At 45.3% G+C, this 17,302-nt stretch overlaps 1 protein-coding gene and 2 long non-coding RNA genes across 6 annotated transcripts in view; 1 reads left to right on the forward strand and 2 right to left on the reverse strand.

The window, feature by feature from the left end:
• The window catches only part of LOC143496621 (GTPase IMAP family member 9-like), a 47,381-nt gene that overhangs the window by 16,021 nt on the left and 14,058 nt on the right, over positions 1-17,302 (forward strand). For all 4 annotated transcript variants that reach the window (XR_013125668.1, XM_076992800.1, XM_076992799.1 and 1 more), the window contains one exon: positions 15,417-15,443. Coding sequence is in view for 3 of the 4 variants with exons in the window: in XM_076992800.1 (XP_076848915.1) it covers positions 15,417-15,443 (27 nt within the window). In the remaining variant the exon portion in view is untranslated. The remainder of the gene's footprint in view (positions 1-15,416; positions 15,444-17,302) is intronic.
• Positions 5,542-6,175, reverse strand: LOC143496585 (uncharacterized). Its single transcript, XR_013125660.1, has 3 exons — positions 6,029-6,175; positions 5,838-5,961; positions 5,542-5,724 (listed from the first exon to the last, which is right to left on the reverse strand). It is a non-coding gene; the product is annotated as an uncharacterized LOC143496585 (long non-coding RNA).
• LOC143496614 (uncharacterized) lies at positions 11,338-12,544 on the reverse strand. Its single transcript, XR_013125665.1, has 2 exons — positions 11,916-12,544; positions 11,338-11,616 (listed from the first exon to the last, which is right to left on the reverse strand). It is a non-coding gene; the product is annotated as an uncharacterized LOC143496614 (long non-coding RNA).

A 17,302-nucleotide genomic window follows, 5' to 3' on the forward strand; every position in this document is an offset into this window, starting at 1 on the left:
GCAATTAGAATTATTAGTTTAATATAGGGGAGGAAAGACACGGCAAAAGGGAAGCAAGAGTTCGTAAGGGGAACCACATTCAGGCCATCACAATGTTTATCAGTCTCAGGTCCATGTTGGGATATTTTCTGACCCAGATAGGCCCCAACACTGCCCCGATGAACCGATTGGTTTTGACTGAGTGACCCAAACAAAGTCTTGACACCAAAAGTTCTTTTAGATTAATTTATATGGAATATAAATGAATACAATATAATCAAAGTATACGTGGTACAAACTCTCCAGTGCACTGGTGGTAGTTGCCTAGAAGCCTACCTGACCCCAGTGGATCCCAGCAGCATCCGAGCAAAAAGTTCCCATGCTGGGCGATGTCCTCTCTTTCATACTCTTCCTCTCTAAGTTTCGATAACTCCCCCCACCTTTGCTGCTCTCACTCGAAGCCCCCGCCGGCTCCTCTCTAGTTGTCTGCCTGCTTATCTCAAAACTGCTTGTCTGTTCTTCTCACTGAATGGGCTCGTTCTGTTCTTCTCAAGGCCACTGTGGTCTCTTCACTTCTGCTCTCCCACAGTCTCCCTGGGAAACATTAAGTTTAAACATTAAGTTGTTTCACCTTAAAATTTCTTTTTTCTTACAGGTCATATTACTAGGGAGCTAGTGTCATATTACTAGGGTCGGTCATTCTGTAACTGTTTCAATGGGCAGGCATGACGCAAACGCAGAATAATGCAATTAGAATTATTAGTTTAATATACAACGAGGGAAGACACGGCAACAGGGAAGCGCTATAAACGGGAAACACACAGGAGCTAACATGATAGATAAACGAGGAAAGATAACTAAGGAGAACAACTATACAACTACACATTTAAACTCACTGAACACAAAGGAATGAGAAAGCGACAAGGAGAACAACCTAAAGTTAGAACCTAAACATTTCAATCAATCAATCAAATTTTATTTATATAGCGCTTTTTACAACAGTTGTTGTAACAAAGCAGCTTTACAAGTGCCGAGTCCTAGCCCCCAGTGAGCAAGCCAAAGGCGACAGTGGCAAGGAAAAACTCCCTAGTTTAAACACTACTAGGAGAATCACAGATAATAAACGGGAAGAAACTGAAAGGGAAACATAAACAAGGATCAACTGAGACTGCTTTAATTGAGAATGATGAAAAAGCATGGAGGGAATCAACGGGCGAGGCACATGACACAAAAGGGGAAACAAACTAATCGGAGGGAGAATCGGAGGCGGGCGGAGACAAGGCAACATGAGGATACTTGCAATCAACGACCAACAACGATAGACTGGGCAGGGGAAACTAAATACACAGAAACAGGGAAGTGAAACGAGACACAGGTGAAAACAGTGAGTGCAGGGGGTGTGACAGACAGAGGGAATTCTGGAAACGGGGAGACAAGGTGGGACAAGGGAGGAGGGCAGAGTTGGGCATGACGTGGCTGGATTTGCAGCGTTTCTGAATTTGTAGTGTGTATCAGAAATGTAGTGCACACCTCCTCATTTTGATGAACTTGCTTTGCGTATTTATTTATTAGCATGTGCGCTAAGCTGCCACTACTCATACTTTCAGTGCTGTATGCTTCAACCAACCCTGAAATGGTTGTTTCAAATACTCTAGTTCATCCACTTGATTGGTCTGGGCGGCGCTATTGTCATTGGCTATTCATGTTGTCTGTCAAAACATGGCGGGAATTGAATTTTATCGATTTCAATCAAATGCGTCATATTTCTATTGAGACGTTATAATGACCTTATAGTTTTATCGCCCAGCCCTACTTCCTGTGGTTTCTTTAGTTTTGTTATTAATCTCCTTCAAAGTCCGCACTTGCATCCAGCCTCCAACCCACAACAGTTGGAAGCATGCCAAGCATTTTCTATTGCATTGATCTTTATTCTGTCCTTATTGCATGTAGCCTAACACAACTTGACAGATAGCTAAACAATAGGGTTTGAATAAAGAGCTGGACCAAAGGCGTTTCAGTATCTTCAGTGTTTACTTTTTCCAAATTCCCATTTCACTTGTGAAACTGCAAACAAACATCACATATCTTAATACAGTGTACATCAACATTTGTAAAGCACCATGACCATGCATCCATACAGAGCATGAAACAGAAATGCAGCTAACTGTACTAACAGGTCACAGATATATGTAATATTCTACTAATGCATCTTAAAACATACTGCAAAAGGTTGTACTTACAAAACAGTGAAAGATATGGCACAAACCGTGAGGATGGATAGAGATGCTTGTAAAGTTGTTACACCTGCTTCATCACATGCACAGCTCAGTCTAAGATGGCCACATTGACCTATGAACCTCGCCATGTGACTAAACTAGCAAATCAGAATTAAGTGACAGAGCATTAATGACATTAACAGCACCACCAGTGGCTGTAAAGGGGAATAACAAAATAACAGTCAGAACACTCCCCATCTGGAATTGTAAAATACCACTATACCCTATCAAAATTATTTCCATCTATGATGGTGACATGAGATAGATTATTTGGGAAATTGGTCTGAGGTAAGTCTTTGCAGTACCACCTTTAACAACTTTCAGCTCAACTTTCCTGACGTTCTCATCACTGCCAGGAAAAACTTGTGTTATGCGAGCCATAGGCCATTCGTTTCTCTTAACTTGAATGTCCTTCAGCAAGACCAATTCCCCTTCTTTGACAGAAGACCTCTCGGTCTGCCATTTCCTGCGGCTCTGTAGAGTGCTGAGGTATTCAAGCCTCCAACGCTCCCAAAAGACATTTGCAAGATGTTGTACTTCCATTTTTGTCGGAATAGATCTTTGGTGTCGAATGTACCTGGCACAGGAAGAAGAGGGCTGGCCTTTTGGGTTAGCAACATGGCTGGGGTCAAGAGAGCAGGTGAATCAGGATCGCTAGAAATGGGAGCCAAAGGTCTTGCATTCACTATTGCAGAGACCTCTGCCATAAGTGTACACAACACTTCATGAGTGAGCCGTAACTCGGCCGTATGCAGGAGCTAGGGTTAGGATCCAATATGCGCCGACAGATGCCAATCATCCTCTCCCAAGCCCCACCCATATGGGAGGCATGGGGAGGATTAAAAACCCAGCGACAACCTTCCTCACCAGTGTTGCGAATAACGCCAGGTAACGGCGTCATTTTGTCAGTAACGGGATAATATAATTAATTACTTTTCCTGTCGTTACAAAGCCGTTGACGTTACTGGTCATTAAAAGCGGTGCGTTACTATATCGGGGCTACGGGGAGTCATGGCCTGGTGGTTAGGGAAGTGGTCTTGTGACCGGAGGGTCCTGGGTTCGATTCCCAGACCTGAGGCCATGACTGAGGTGCCCCTGAGCAAGGCCCTTAACCCTCAATTGCTCACTTGTATAAAAATGAGATAGAAATGTAAGTCGCTCTGGATAAGGGCGTCTGCCAAATGCCATAAATGTAAATGTTACTATATATTGATATACTAACATTAATCCGAGCGGACCGCTGCCCAGGCTAGTGAGGAGTTCTCTGTGTAATACCTGTTTAACTTAACAAGTCAGTAAGCGATTGGCTAAGGCAGCGTATGGTAGCCAATCAGAGCCAGTGTTTTTACACGTGTGCCGAAGCACACCAGTGAGTGACACACGACACAAACGGAGAGGAGGCAGAAATGGCGAGTCAGGAGCAAGCCAAAGAAACACTAGCATTTTCAAGGTGGTGATATGAACATTATTTAAGAAAATGCAAGTTCCTGAATGTCTACCAGACTGGGTATTTGATTTATTTAATTAAGAATAGAGGTTTTATTGTTAAGTTTACTTCTGTTGTGAACAAACCAGTTGTCTCAGGTTGAGAGAATTTAATTTAATTTGATAGATGTAAATGCACTTTATATAGTGTAACTGTTTACTTTTTTTTTTTTTACAAAGATTTGGGATTTTAAAGGATTTTATCCTGCACTAGTTTGTTGATGTGCAATAAATATCAAAAGTTAAACACCTTTCTGATCTACTCATTTCAACTGACTGTGAAAACTGCTTTTTCAAAAAATCCTTATTCATTGGCATATAACTTTTTTTTTACTGTAATGCAAATAGTTACTTTCCCTGGTAACGAGTTACTTTTATTATAGAGTAATTCAGTTACTAACTCAGTTACTTTTTTGAACAAGTAGTGAGTAACTATAACTAATTACTTTTTTAAAGTAACGTTCCCAACACTGTTCCTCACTTAGGTAGGTTTTAACACTTGGTTCCTCCAGGACCATGAGCAGTTCTTTACAAGCACCAACAAAATTGGAACCACAATCGGAGCGTATTTGTTTTACAGGGCCCCTTAGGGCAAAGAAGCGTCGAAGTGCGTTCAGAAAGCTGGATGTGTCCATTGATTCAATCAACTCAATATGGACAGCACGGACACACAATCATGTGAAAATGACTGCCTGTCAGGAACAGCACATGATACCCGTGTGATGCGGTTCACCTGTCGCTCATCGCCCCTCCCCTTTGCTACTATTTAAGCTTCCTCCTCTCTCTTCCGGGTTGCGAAGTATTGTTGCAATGCCACATACCAAGTGTTTTCTCAGTGTTACTGCTCTCCCGTGTACCGACCTCTGCTCTCCTCCTAGACCTCGTCCCTTGCCTAGTCCCTTTGTACCTCCTGGCTTCTGTCTCATCGGCGTGACCCTGGACTGTCCTGACTACGATCACATCACTCCTGCACTACACCCCCTGAACAGAGTTACTCGCCTGTTTGATCACTCCGTAATTGCTGTTTCAATAAAAGCGGCTATTATCCGCACTTGGATCCTTGTCTGCCTGATCAGTACGTTACATAATACTTCGCCTTATACAACGGATCCAGCGGACGTACCTGCACTCCTGGCTCAGCAAGGACATACCATCGCCGTACTCCAGGGAGAGGTTCGACAGCTTATCGTGGCTATGAACGTCCAGGCCATCCAGTCAGTTCAATATCAGGCTGCTGTAGCCGCCGCTCCGCCCGTCTTTCCTCCCTGTATTCCTGTAGCAGTACCGGAGCGGTGTGACGGCTCTCCGGAACGTTGTCAGAACTTTTTAATGCAATGCTCCTTGTACTTCGAGCATCACCCTGCCCAGTTCCCTACCGAGAAGCAGAGGATAGACTTCGTATTGACGCATCTCACTGGAGAGGCCGGTGCCTGGGGAACCGCCGTGTGGAACAGCAAAGACCAGTCTCTCGACTCTGAGGAGCAGTTCTCTGCGTTGTTCAAGTCAGTGTTCGACCACCCGGCAGCAGGTAGAGACGTGGGCACCCTGTTGTGCGAAATTCGTCAAGAGCAACGTAGCGCAGCGGATTACGCTCGAGAGTTCCGTACCCTGGCTGCCGGTAGCGGGTGGAGCGAACCAGCCCTCAAGACTGTGTTCCGTAAAGGATTAAGACAGGATTTGCAAGTAGAGCTCGCCTGTCGCAGTGGAGAGCAGTCGCTGTCGGACTTCATTCAAACAGCTGTGAACGTCGACAAGCTGTTACTCGTCCACCGTCAGACGTCTTGTGGGAATCCACCCTCCTTCGCGTCGTATCGACAAGCCCTGCCATTGCCTAACACACCAGGAGAGGGTTCGGAGCCTATGCAATTAGGCAGGACCCCGCTGTCCTCGCACGAAAGGTCTCGGCGTCTTCAGGAGAACCTCTGCCTGTACTGCGGTGAGAGCGGCCACTTCCGTGTTCATTGCCCAGTTCGCCCAGCTCGCGCTGGAGAGGAGAGCCCCACCAGCAGACACATAAGCAACCCCGTTTTCTGCGGGGATCGTCACAATCAACTGAATGTGCCTGTGCAAGTCATCTGGGGTGGCATGTCCACTCACCTGTCAGCACTCGTAGACTCTGGGGCTGCAGGTAATATCCTAGATGTTGACATGGCCCGCCGATTACGTATTCCCACTACGTCAGTCAGTCCTCCCTTACGAGTTAACGCGCTGAATGGCCAACCTATAGGTGAGGGATTGATTACCCAGTGTACGGTGCCTATCACACTCCAGATAGGTCTGTTTCATACCGAGACTGTTCAGTTCCTGCTCCTGCCGTCGCCCCGTGATCCTGTTGTTCTCGGCTTTCCCTGGCTGTCTCTACATAACCCGGATATCTCCTGGAAAACTAGAGAGATCGCGAAATGGGGTTCTCACTGCTTCAAGCATTGCATGTACTTACCTCTACGGTCTTCGTCCATAGAAAGCCCCGATTCCCCTCTCGAAACTGCCGTTCCTGCTCAGTACCGGAATTACGCAGACGTCTTCTGTAAAGAAAGCGCAAGTCACCTGCCACCACACAGACCAGGGGACTGTGCTATTGATCTGCTGCCCGGCTCCCCACTCCCGCGCAAAACGAAACCATACGCTTTGTCCCGTCCTGAAGATTCGGCAATGGAAAAGTATATAGACGAGGCCCTTCAGAAGGGGTTTATCCGTCCCTCTACATCACCCGTAGCTGCAGGGTTCTTCTTTGTAGAGAAGAAGGATGGAGGACTACGTCCCTGTATAGACTATCACTCCTTAAACGCTGTCACCTCCAAGTTCGTGTACCCCCTTCCGTTCATCTCTGCATCGCAAGAACGCCTCAGGGAGGCGCGTGTATTCACCAAGTTGGACTTGCGGAGTGCATATAACCTGATTCGCATTCGTGAGGGGGACGAATGGAAAACTGCGTTTGTGACTGCCCGAGGCCACTACGAGCCACACTCCGCTCACCAACCTCCTTCGGGGTGGGCGGCATCTGCGGCTGGACTGGACACCCGAGGCTGATCGGGCGTTTTCGTTGCTTAAGGGGGCGTTCACCTCGGCGCCTATTCTGCATCTCCCTGATCCCCAAGTCCCTTTTGTGGTGGAGGTCGATGCCTCGGCGGTGGGTGTGGGAGCTATTCTCTCCCAACGCCAAGGAAACCCCCCTAAGTTGGTCCCTTGTGCCTTCTACTCCAAGAAACTACAACCGGCCGAACAAAACTACGACGTTGGTAACCGAGAACTTCTAGCCATAAAACTCGCTTTAGAGCAGTGGAGACACTGGTTAGAGGGGGCTGAACATCCGTTTGTCATTTACACAGACCATAAAAACCTGGAATACCTGAAGGAAGCCAAACGACTGAATCCCCGACAAGCCAGATGGGCGCTGTTCTTCTCCCGGTTTCGATTCTCCGTTTCCTACCGGCCTGGTTCAAAGAACACTAAAGCAGATGCCCTGTCACGTATACATGAAAAGGATCCCACGGACAAAATACCGGAGTATGTACTGCCTCGCACCTGTTTCCTGGCTGCTGTTCGTTGGAACCTGCAAGGCGAATTGGAAGACGCTCTACACAGTGATCCCAGCCCTGACGACTGCCCAGAAGGAAAGCAGTATGTTCCTGTATCGCTGAGAGGGCGCTTCCTACAGCTTGCACACGATACCGCAGGTACTGGTCACCCCGGAATCACACGCACTACACATCTCCTGTCACGGCGGTATTGGTGGGCGTCCCTGAAAGACGACGTGCGGGACTATATATTGGCGTGTAGCGTATGCGCTAAGAGTCGCACTCCTCGAACACTCCCTGTAGGGAAACTTTTACCGCTCTCGATTCCACGCCGTCCCTGGTCACACATAGCGATGGACTTTATCACTGACCTGCCCAAGTCCGAGGGGAATACAGTCGTTTTAGTCGTAGTTGACAGATTCTCAAAAATGTGTCGCTTGATTCCCTTTCCAGGGCTGCCCACTGCCATGGAAACAGCCCAAGCCGTTTTTACGTTCGTTTTCCGCGTCTTCGGGTTACCAGAAGATATTGTCTCAGATTGCGGAGTCCAATTCACCTCACAGTTGTGGAGACAGTTCTGCAAATTGCTCGGGGTCGTAGTTAGCCTTACCTCCGGGTATCACCCTCAGTCTAACGGAGAAGTGGAAAGAGTGAATCAGGAAATAGGGGGATTCCTAAGGCGATACTGTGTCTCTCAAACCAGCTGGAGCAAGTACTTACCCTGGGCTGAATATGCCCGTAATTCACTCATGCATTCTTCCACCAAGATGACCCCATTCCAATGTGTATATGGCTATCAACCTGCTTTCTTTCCGTGGGACAATACGCCATCAGACGTCCCGGCGTTGGACGACTGGTTCAAGAACAGCGCGCGTACATGGGAGCGGGCCCACGTACACCTACGCCGTGCCCTGCATACTCGGAGGCTCCATGCTGACCGTCGCCGCCTGCCCACTCTGGTCTACCACCCGGGTCAGAGAGTGTGGTTGTCCACCCGTAACCTGAACCTGCGACAGAATTGTAAGAAGCTCAGCTCGAAGTACATCGGGCCCTTCAAGGTCCTGAGTCGAGTCAATGCGGTGTCCTATAAATTGCAGCTCCCTCCTCAGTATCGCATACATCCTGTCTTTCATGTTTCACTGCTTAAGCCTGTGTTTTACAGCCCCATGTCTGCTGCCACGCCGCTCGCCAAGCCACCAGAGCCGCTGGAGCTCGACGGTCGCCCTGCCTACCTCATTCAGGACATCCTGGAGTCCCGTCGACGTTGGGGTGGGCTTCAGTATCTCATTGAGTGGGAGGGCTATGGTCCCGAGGAACGGGCGTGGGTCCCCGCGCGGGATGTGTTAGACCCTCCTCTCATCGCTGAATTCCACGCTGCTCATCCTAACTTCCCTGCTCCCAGGCGTCGTGGCCGGCCCCCGTCTAACCGATCTGTTGCGGCTGGAGCCGCTCGTCAGAGGGGGGGTACTGTCAGGAACAGCACATGATACCCGTGTGATGCGGTTCACCTGTCGCTCATCGCCCCTCCCCTTTGCTACTATTTAAGCTTCCTCCTCTCTCTTCCGGGTTGCGAAGTATTGTTGCCATGCCACATACCAAGCGTTTTCTCAGTGTTACTGCTCTCCCGTGTACCGACCTCTGCTCTCCTCCTAGACCTCGTCCCTTGCCTAGTCCCTTTGTACCTCCTGGCTTCTGTCTCATCGGCGTGACCCTGGACTGTCCTGACTACGATCACATCACTCCTGCACTACACCCCCTGAACAGAGTTACTCGCCTGTTTGATCACTCCGTAATTGCTGTTTCAATAAAAGCGGCTATTATCCGCACTTGGATCCTTGTCTGCCTGATCAGTACGTTACACTGCCCATCGTTTGTTACGTGCATAGCCTCCTCGAGTGCGCTGAGAGACAACTGTCCATGGTCCAAATACATCTATCCCAATGTAGGTAATAGGAGGATCTGTTTTGAGGCGGTCCTCAGGAAGATCAGCCATTTTTTGTTCTGTGGTTTTTTATGGTTTGACCTGGTTTGACTGTTTCTCACCTTTTTTGGATTTTGTACCTCTGCCTGACTTGGACTGCTTTTTCACATTGACATTGGATTATTATTTTTTCTCCCTTGATCTGGTTTTGACCTGAGCTTTCTTTGACTACACCAGTCGTCACAGTGTAGCAAATCTGGAAATCACAATGTATGATTTTTTAAAATAATTAGGGTTCACACACACAGTGTGGGAACCCTATTGTAATTGCTCGAGTTTTTCTTATTATTATTATTTTTCAGGCTGTAAAACGCATACTGCAGCCTAGACCGTAAGGCCCAGAAACACCAAACTTGGCAGACAGGTGCACCAGAGGTGCAATGAGGGAAACCCAGACAATGACCCACATTGGCCTGATGGTGGCGCTATAGCGCAGCATTTTGTGTTTTGGTCCATATCTCCTACACCGTAGGTCATAGAAACGAAATTCCACTTCTGATGGATTCCTTGGCTCAAACCAAACAAAAAAGCCTCAAGGACCCTTTAGCTCCGCCCACTTAGATTTCGAGTTAATTTGCATAATGTGCAAAATCGCACACATCTTTGAGCCCAAACTTGTCCCTGGATTTTTCATATACATGCACATATGTGGTATCAAAACGTTCAGAAGAGTCTGAACTTTAAAATCTATCCAGCAAAAATGCTAATTTCATCACTCCCTAGTCAGTATAAGCCAATCAAATGAGAGGGTGTAAACTCAATAGTAAATTTTGCGCATATGAAGCTCTAACTGCAGAAAACTTGCATGCAATGAGATGACACTTCACAGACAGCTTCCCTCTGAGGGTCTGGGGCAGCTCGCAGAGGTTGCCATACCTCACCTGCTAGGGGGCGCTATAACATGCAAAAATTTGCCCCATGCACTCAGATTGGCCGATTCACATGAAACTTGGCAGACATCATCTATGGGCCTCTGGGAACCAGGTCCTAAAGCAGACATGCCATACTTCCAAAATGGCTGACGTAATCGGCCAATCAGTGATCGGCACGCGTTTGACAGGCTTACCATTGGTCGATATGCACGAAACCTCTTGGGTGTGGACAAGTGCACACCCCCTATGACATAATCCAGCCGGGTGTCGATTGGCCACTGGGGGGCGCTATTGCAAATAAAGCAATATATCCCCTACATAATTCCACTTGGGAACATGCAATTAGACTATTTTGATTCCTTGCAGTAGTGCGAACAACTTTCCCATTACATGTCCTATTAAAAAATGCAGTTTATTTACAGTTATTAATAGTTTGAAATCATCACTTTTCATACTCCTCCTAGGATTTTCATACTATCATGTCAAGCAAAGTCTTATAATACTCTACAGAGTGTGAAATCAAAAAACAATCCAAAGATTTTGAATTTGAGGACACGTATACCTGCTAAATATTTTTTTAACGGACAGCATCGATACATATAATATTCATATTCTTGAAGCTCTTTCATATTTTATCCAATTCTGACCAAAATGCACAAGCCCATTCAGAATCCCATCCTGAACAAATTTGTCAAGTTTCATCTAAATCGGTTATCGTATGGCTCTACAGTGCAGTATTATATACAGTGGATAAAAATGCATGTAAAGTCCCTCTGTCACCTTCTCCTTCTCACACGCACGCAGGCTGAAACTCACACTCTCAGGCTCTCTCACACTCTCACCCACATTCCCCCTCCCATCTCTGTGCCCTAAGTAAACATTGCTCTGGCTACCTAGATCTCTATTGGCGCATTTCCACTAGGGCCTGCTTGGCGCGGTACGGTTCGGTACGGGTCGATTCGCAACGGAACGGTACGGTCGCGTTGTGTTTCCATTACAATGGTGAACCACCCCAATGTGGGTGGAGTCGCTGTTGGCGCGCGGGTTGTAGTGTCGTGACATCATTTGTATACGACCACAACACCGGTCGACGCCCCTTAACACATAGCATTATTGTATCTTATTTATCTTTATCTTCATTATTGTATGTGGTTGCTCTAATTATTGATAATAATTTGGTATTACTCAAACAGGCTGAACACACCCTGCATAAAAAGCATCAGTCATACAATCAAATGAAATCAAACTTTATTATGAAATATAGATATTTAAAGTACAACATATGTAAATAATATAGTTATAGTTTTAAAAAAGTGCAAAAAGCAAATATATACGTATAGCTTTATATGAAATAAATATTTATAGTACTACAAGCAACATTTTGTGTGCTTTTACTGGCGTCTGTCTCGCATGGTGTTCACAAGTTCGCCAAGCACCCCGAGGAAAGCCCGGTTGAAGGAAACATTTTCCGCCAACTCCGCTCGCCTCGTCAGTGGAAGGGGAATCTTGAACGTAAAAAATAACAAATATTAAACACAAGCATTCCCGTGAAAGCAACAACAATATAGCGTAACTGCACAAAATGTGTAGCACGTCATCGCTGCTCATGCTGTGTTTATGGCTACAGCTAACTAGCAACTAGCAAGGCTAAGAGCTAGCTATTGTACAGTAGTGACTGTGGTGGTAACATTAACTACAAACACAGCTCTAAATTCCTGCGTTTACAATAGATGCGTTCATATTACCTTCATATTACATCTTTTACGAGCCTAGTAGTAAAACTGTGAAATCACAATACACTCACCATTCTCCGTGGCCTCCAGCACCGACAATGTCCAGCACGTTTTCTCTTCCGTTACTGGCTGGCCGGTGACCGTATATGACATCCATTTGCTGGAACCATTTCCAGTCTTTGCGGTTTGCTCCGCTGTGTCCGTTATGGTCCTTCACCGCCCGGTAATCGCGTTAAGCTTTTTTAGCTTGGACCGACCGGCACTGCTGAACGGACCGCTGGTAGCCATGAGTGGCCATTAGCGCGGAAACCTCGCTAAAAACCTTTACATTTCTAGTGGCCCCGTCCAGTTCGCCCTGGATTTTTTGATCGCTGATTATTAACAGAAAGGTTTGTACCTCGGCGTTTGACCAGGGAACAGACTTCACTCCTTGGGTTTTAAAAATGGCTGAGGAGTCCATAGCATAGCGGAGGAGTCGCTCTCCTGACGCAACCTGTGACGACACTCCCTGGCCAATCAGTGTCATGCTGTTCCTCCACGTCACAGAACTGTACCGCTTCGGAACGGTTAGAACCTCAAGCGAGTCGGTACGAAAAAAGTACCCAAAGGGGCCGGCTCACAGGGTACTGGTACTAATGGAAACACTCACAAACCGTCGCGAACCGTACCGTACCGCGCCAAGCAGGCCCTAGTGGAAATGCGCCATCTGTGTCTATTAACCAGGCACACACACATACAGGCGCAAGCAGGCCTTCCTATAGCATTCACAATGACACTTCCCTAGCCATACCCACCCATATCTCAGTGACTAACACATGCTCATACAAACTGATATTTGGCTTCTTTTTTGTCTCTCTCTCTCACACAAACACACAGACACACACACCTTTATACCTATATGTATGTATAGTTTCTATGTATACTTATGTATGTATGTATTAGTATATGCAGCCCCGTCGACAGGGGGGGACAACCGGGTCTGTTGTCCCGGGCCCCAGGGCCAGGGGGGCCCATCAAAGAGCCCAGCAATTTATTTTTTATTTAAAGTCTATAATTTTTAAATAATCTTGAAATCTTTCATTAATATAAAATTCTGTACTCAAAATAAACTCAATGGCTAAAATATATATGTTTTTTTACCTATCTGCATATTTTCCATTAAGTGCATACACCCCCGCATCCCACTGGAAAATGGTTTGATCCAGCACCGACCGTAACCGGCTGGTACCCGCACAACAGCGGGAAATACAGTGGTGGATAGTTAAAGTAAATACAGAAATCTGGAGCGCAGAAAAGAAAGGAAAACATTTACCTGACGAATTTTAATGTTGCATTGTGTTCCAGGTTTGAAAAGTGCTGGAATTTAGGCTAAAGTACTTGAAAATGCTTGAAATTGTAACTACTTCGTTTCACAACAAACAGCTGTCTGACTGAACAGTTCTCGTGAAGATGTTAAGATTGGGCGTTTTGAAAATAAACAACCATTAAATAATGTGATAAAAAGCGAATTATTTCGAGTATATGTATAAATATTTAACTTAATTAAGTTTAACGTGCTGGAAAATATTGAAATGGACCTTTAAAGTGACGTACAAGTGCTTTAATTCCACCTTATAAAGGTGTATGAACCCTGCAAACATGACTTTGTTCATTGCGCTGAAGCGCGTCGCGCGCGAAGTTACAAAATTCGAGAGGTGCACGACCTCGCGAATGGACAGCGCGCGAGGCCCTCGCACACGGGCGGTGACACTGCGATTACGTCATTTTCGCGCGAACCCTCGCGCCGCTCGCGACGCGTAAAGTATAAACCAGTCAGCTGTCAGAAACAGCTTTGATGTGTGGCTATATTATATGACCTAACAGAAGGATTGTCAAATGACAAATTTCAAATGACGTGCGCCGGGGGGAGGGGGGGGGGGGGCACATTAAACTTTCTTGTCCCGGGCCCTAGCAAGACTGTCAGCGGGCCTGAGTATATGTTGTCATAGTTTGAATACATATACTACCACACACACACACACACACACACACACACACACTTCTACCTAAATGTATGTATAGTTTGTATGCATATCTATAGTATATGTGTAGTATATGTCAGTCATACCAGTGATGTCAGTTATATCAGTCATGTCAGTGATGCCAGTCATGTTCTGCCAGTCATGTAAGTCATGTCAGTCCTATCAGTCATGTCAGTCCAGTCATGTCAGTCAAATCTTCAAATCATTACAGTCATGCCAGTTATGTCAGTCATATCAGTCATGTTAATTTTGTTCGTCATGCCAGTGATGTCATTCCAGTCATGCCAGTCATATCAGTTATGTCAGTAATGCCAGTCATGTCAGTCATGCCAGGCTTTGCAGACTACATTCATACTTTGAATACACAGGCAGTCATGTTAGGTGTGCTACGTGTACAAGGAGTGAAATAACAAAGCATAGTCTCTGGCTCCCTCAATCTCTCTCTGTCAGTAATATACAGGCCCAATCATGTATAGACAAGTGCAGGCCTTCCTATACTGTTCACATAGATGCAGCCATAGCCAGATGTGCTATTTTTGTGTCTCCCTTTCTGACACACACAGATGTCATCACACTCTACATCTGTAGAGCACACACTGGCCAAACCCAAACAGCTTTTTTTCACTTTTAGGTCTAAAGGACCTTTTGGGCTTCCTTTTGCCTATTGAGGCCAAAATGCCTATTGGTGTGTGAACCCGCCAATCGCCGCTTGCGGCTATATTTTGTAAGTATTTTTGCCAATCAGCAAAAATTTTGGCCCTCAAAGACCTGTTAGTCCACCTCTAAAAAGTCCACCTCCACTTATTCTAAATTAGAAGCACCTGTTTGCGGTCGTTAGCTGCATAAAGACACCTGTCCACCCTAGGGCTACAGGGAAATTGCCAAGCAGCTTGATCCAGGCTCGCTGATGAACATTTGCATCACCGAATTAAAATATAATATTTGTGAATGTAATAATAGAAACACTTAGAATATTGTACAGTAGCCAGTTTAAAATGTTACCATATGTGCACATGTACACTTGAGCTTTCATTTTCCTTGTCAGCACCATTCACTTCTGTATTCAGATCTGATGTTGAAGGATTACACAGGCAAACAGGGCAGTGCAGGTTAGGCAGAGGAAATAAAGAAGTACACGGGAATATAGTGTAGTCAAGCAACAGCAACTGGGAACAGGCAGGAAATCAGTACACAAACTGAGCAATGTGGGGACAGAGAAACAAAAAAATGAATCATTACTGAATCGTAATTAAAGAATAAACCAAGCAGCACAGCTACGGAACAGTGAAGAGGAAGGAACAGGTTGTCCTTATTAGCATACTCTAATTGGAGAACAGGTAATCTGTTAAAACAGCCTGTAATGGGGAGCAGGTGGTTGAGGACGACACAACAACACACCAACACAATGACACACTGACAGATGGGCACACTGACACAAAAACACACTGATACGTTGATATGACACATTGCTTTTAGGTTAGGATTAGGCTTGTGTGTCGTCTGAATCCAGAAAATAGAATTTTTGAAATACAGTTTTGTTTTTTCTTACAGCATCTTTTAACAATGATGAGAGTTCTGGTGAGTATACATTCAAATATAAATCCAATTCCGGGAGATTATATGTGACTCGCGGGCATCAGGGAGCCACTACTGAAATGCGGGAGACTTGGGATGTCTATCATGGTCAACACAAATCAGCTTTATAAACTACAGCTGTGAGAAAAAACATGACAAACAAGTGTCAACTGAGACTGCTTTAATTGAGAATGGTGAAAAGGCATGGAGGGAATTATGACATATACACTACCGTTCAAAAGTTTGGGGTCACCTAGACAATTTTGTGTTTTCCCTGAAATCTCATACTTTTATTTATCAAATGAGTTGCAAAATGAATAGAAATATAGTACAGACATTGACAAGGTAGAAATAATGTTTTTTTTAATTTATTTATAATTTTCTACTTTAAACTTTGCTTTCGTCAAAGAATGCTCCCTTAGCAGCAATTACAGCATTGCAGACCTTTGGCATTCTAGCTGTTAATTTGCTGAGGTAATCTGGAGAAATTTCACCCCATGCTTCCAGAAGCCGCTCCCACAAGTTTGATTGGGTTAATGGGCACTTTTTTCGTACCATACGGTCAAGCTGCTCCCACAACAGCTCAATGGGGTTGAGATCTGGTGACTGCGCTGGCCACTCCATTACCGATAAAACACCAGCTGCCTGCTTCTTCTCTAAATAGTTTGTGCATAATTTGGAGGTGTGCTTTGGGTCATTGTCCTGTTGCAGGATGAAATTGGCTCCAATCAAGCGCTGTCAACAGGGTATGGCATGGTGTTGCAAAATGGAGTGATAGCCTTCCTTATTCAAAATCCCTTTTACCTTGTACAAATCTCCCACTTTACCAGCACCAAAGCAACCCCAGACCATCACATTACCTCCACCATGTTTGACAGATGGTGTCAGGCACTCATCCAGCATCTTTTCAGTTGTTCTGCATCTCACAAATGTTCGTCTGTGTGATCCAAACACCTCAAACTTTGATTCGTCCATAACACTTTTATCCAATCTTCCTCTGTCCAATGTCTGTGTTCTTTTGCCCATATTAATCTTTTTCTTTTATTAGCCAGTCTCAGATATGACTTTTTCTTTGCCACTCTGCCCTGAAGGCCAGCATCCCGGAGCTTCCTCTTCACTGTAGACGTTGACATTGGCGTTTTGCGGGTACTATTTAATGAAGCTGCCAGTTGAGGACCTGTGAGGGGTCGATTTCTCAAACTTGAGACTCTAATGTACTTGTCTTCTTGCTCAGTTGTGCAGCGGGGCCTTCCACTTCTCCTTCTACTCTGGTTAGAGCCTGTCTGTGCTCTCCTCTGAAGGGAGTAGTACACACCATTGTAGGAAATCTTCAGTTTCTTGACAATGTCTCGCATGGAATAGCCTTCATTTCTCAGAACAAGAATAGACTGTCGAGTTTCAATTGAAAGTTGTCTTTTTCTGGCCATTTTGTGAGTTTAATCGAACCAACAATTGTAATGCTCCAGATTCTCAACTAGCTTAAAGGAAGGTCAGTTTTATAGCTTCTCTAATCAGCAAAACTGTTTTCAGCTGTGCTAACCTACTTGCACAAGGGTTTTCAAGGGTTTTCTAAATATCCAATAGCCTCCTTACACAGTTAGCAAACACAATGTACCATTAGAACACTGGAGTGATTGTTGTTGGAAATGGGTCTCCATACAGCTATGTAGATATTGCATTAAAAACCAGACGTTTACAGCTAGAATAGTCATTTACAATAAAAAATAATGTATAGAGTGTATTTTTGATGCATTTAATGTTAGCTAAATTGAGAAAAAAAACTGCTTTTCTTTAAAAAAAAAAGAACATTTCTAAGTGACCCCAAACTTATTATATAAATAAAACATACTTTATGGATACAG

Source organism: Brachyhypopomus gauderio, unplaced genomic scaffold (assembly GCF_052324685.1).
Source record: "Brachyhypopomus gauderio isolate BG-103 unplaced genomic scaffold, BGAUD_0.2 sc97, whole genome shotgun sequence".
Classification (NCBI taxonomy): domain Eukaryota; kingdom Metazoa; phylum Chordata; class Actinopteri; order Gymnotiformes; family Hypopomidae; genus Brachyhypopomus; species Brachyhypopomus gauderio.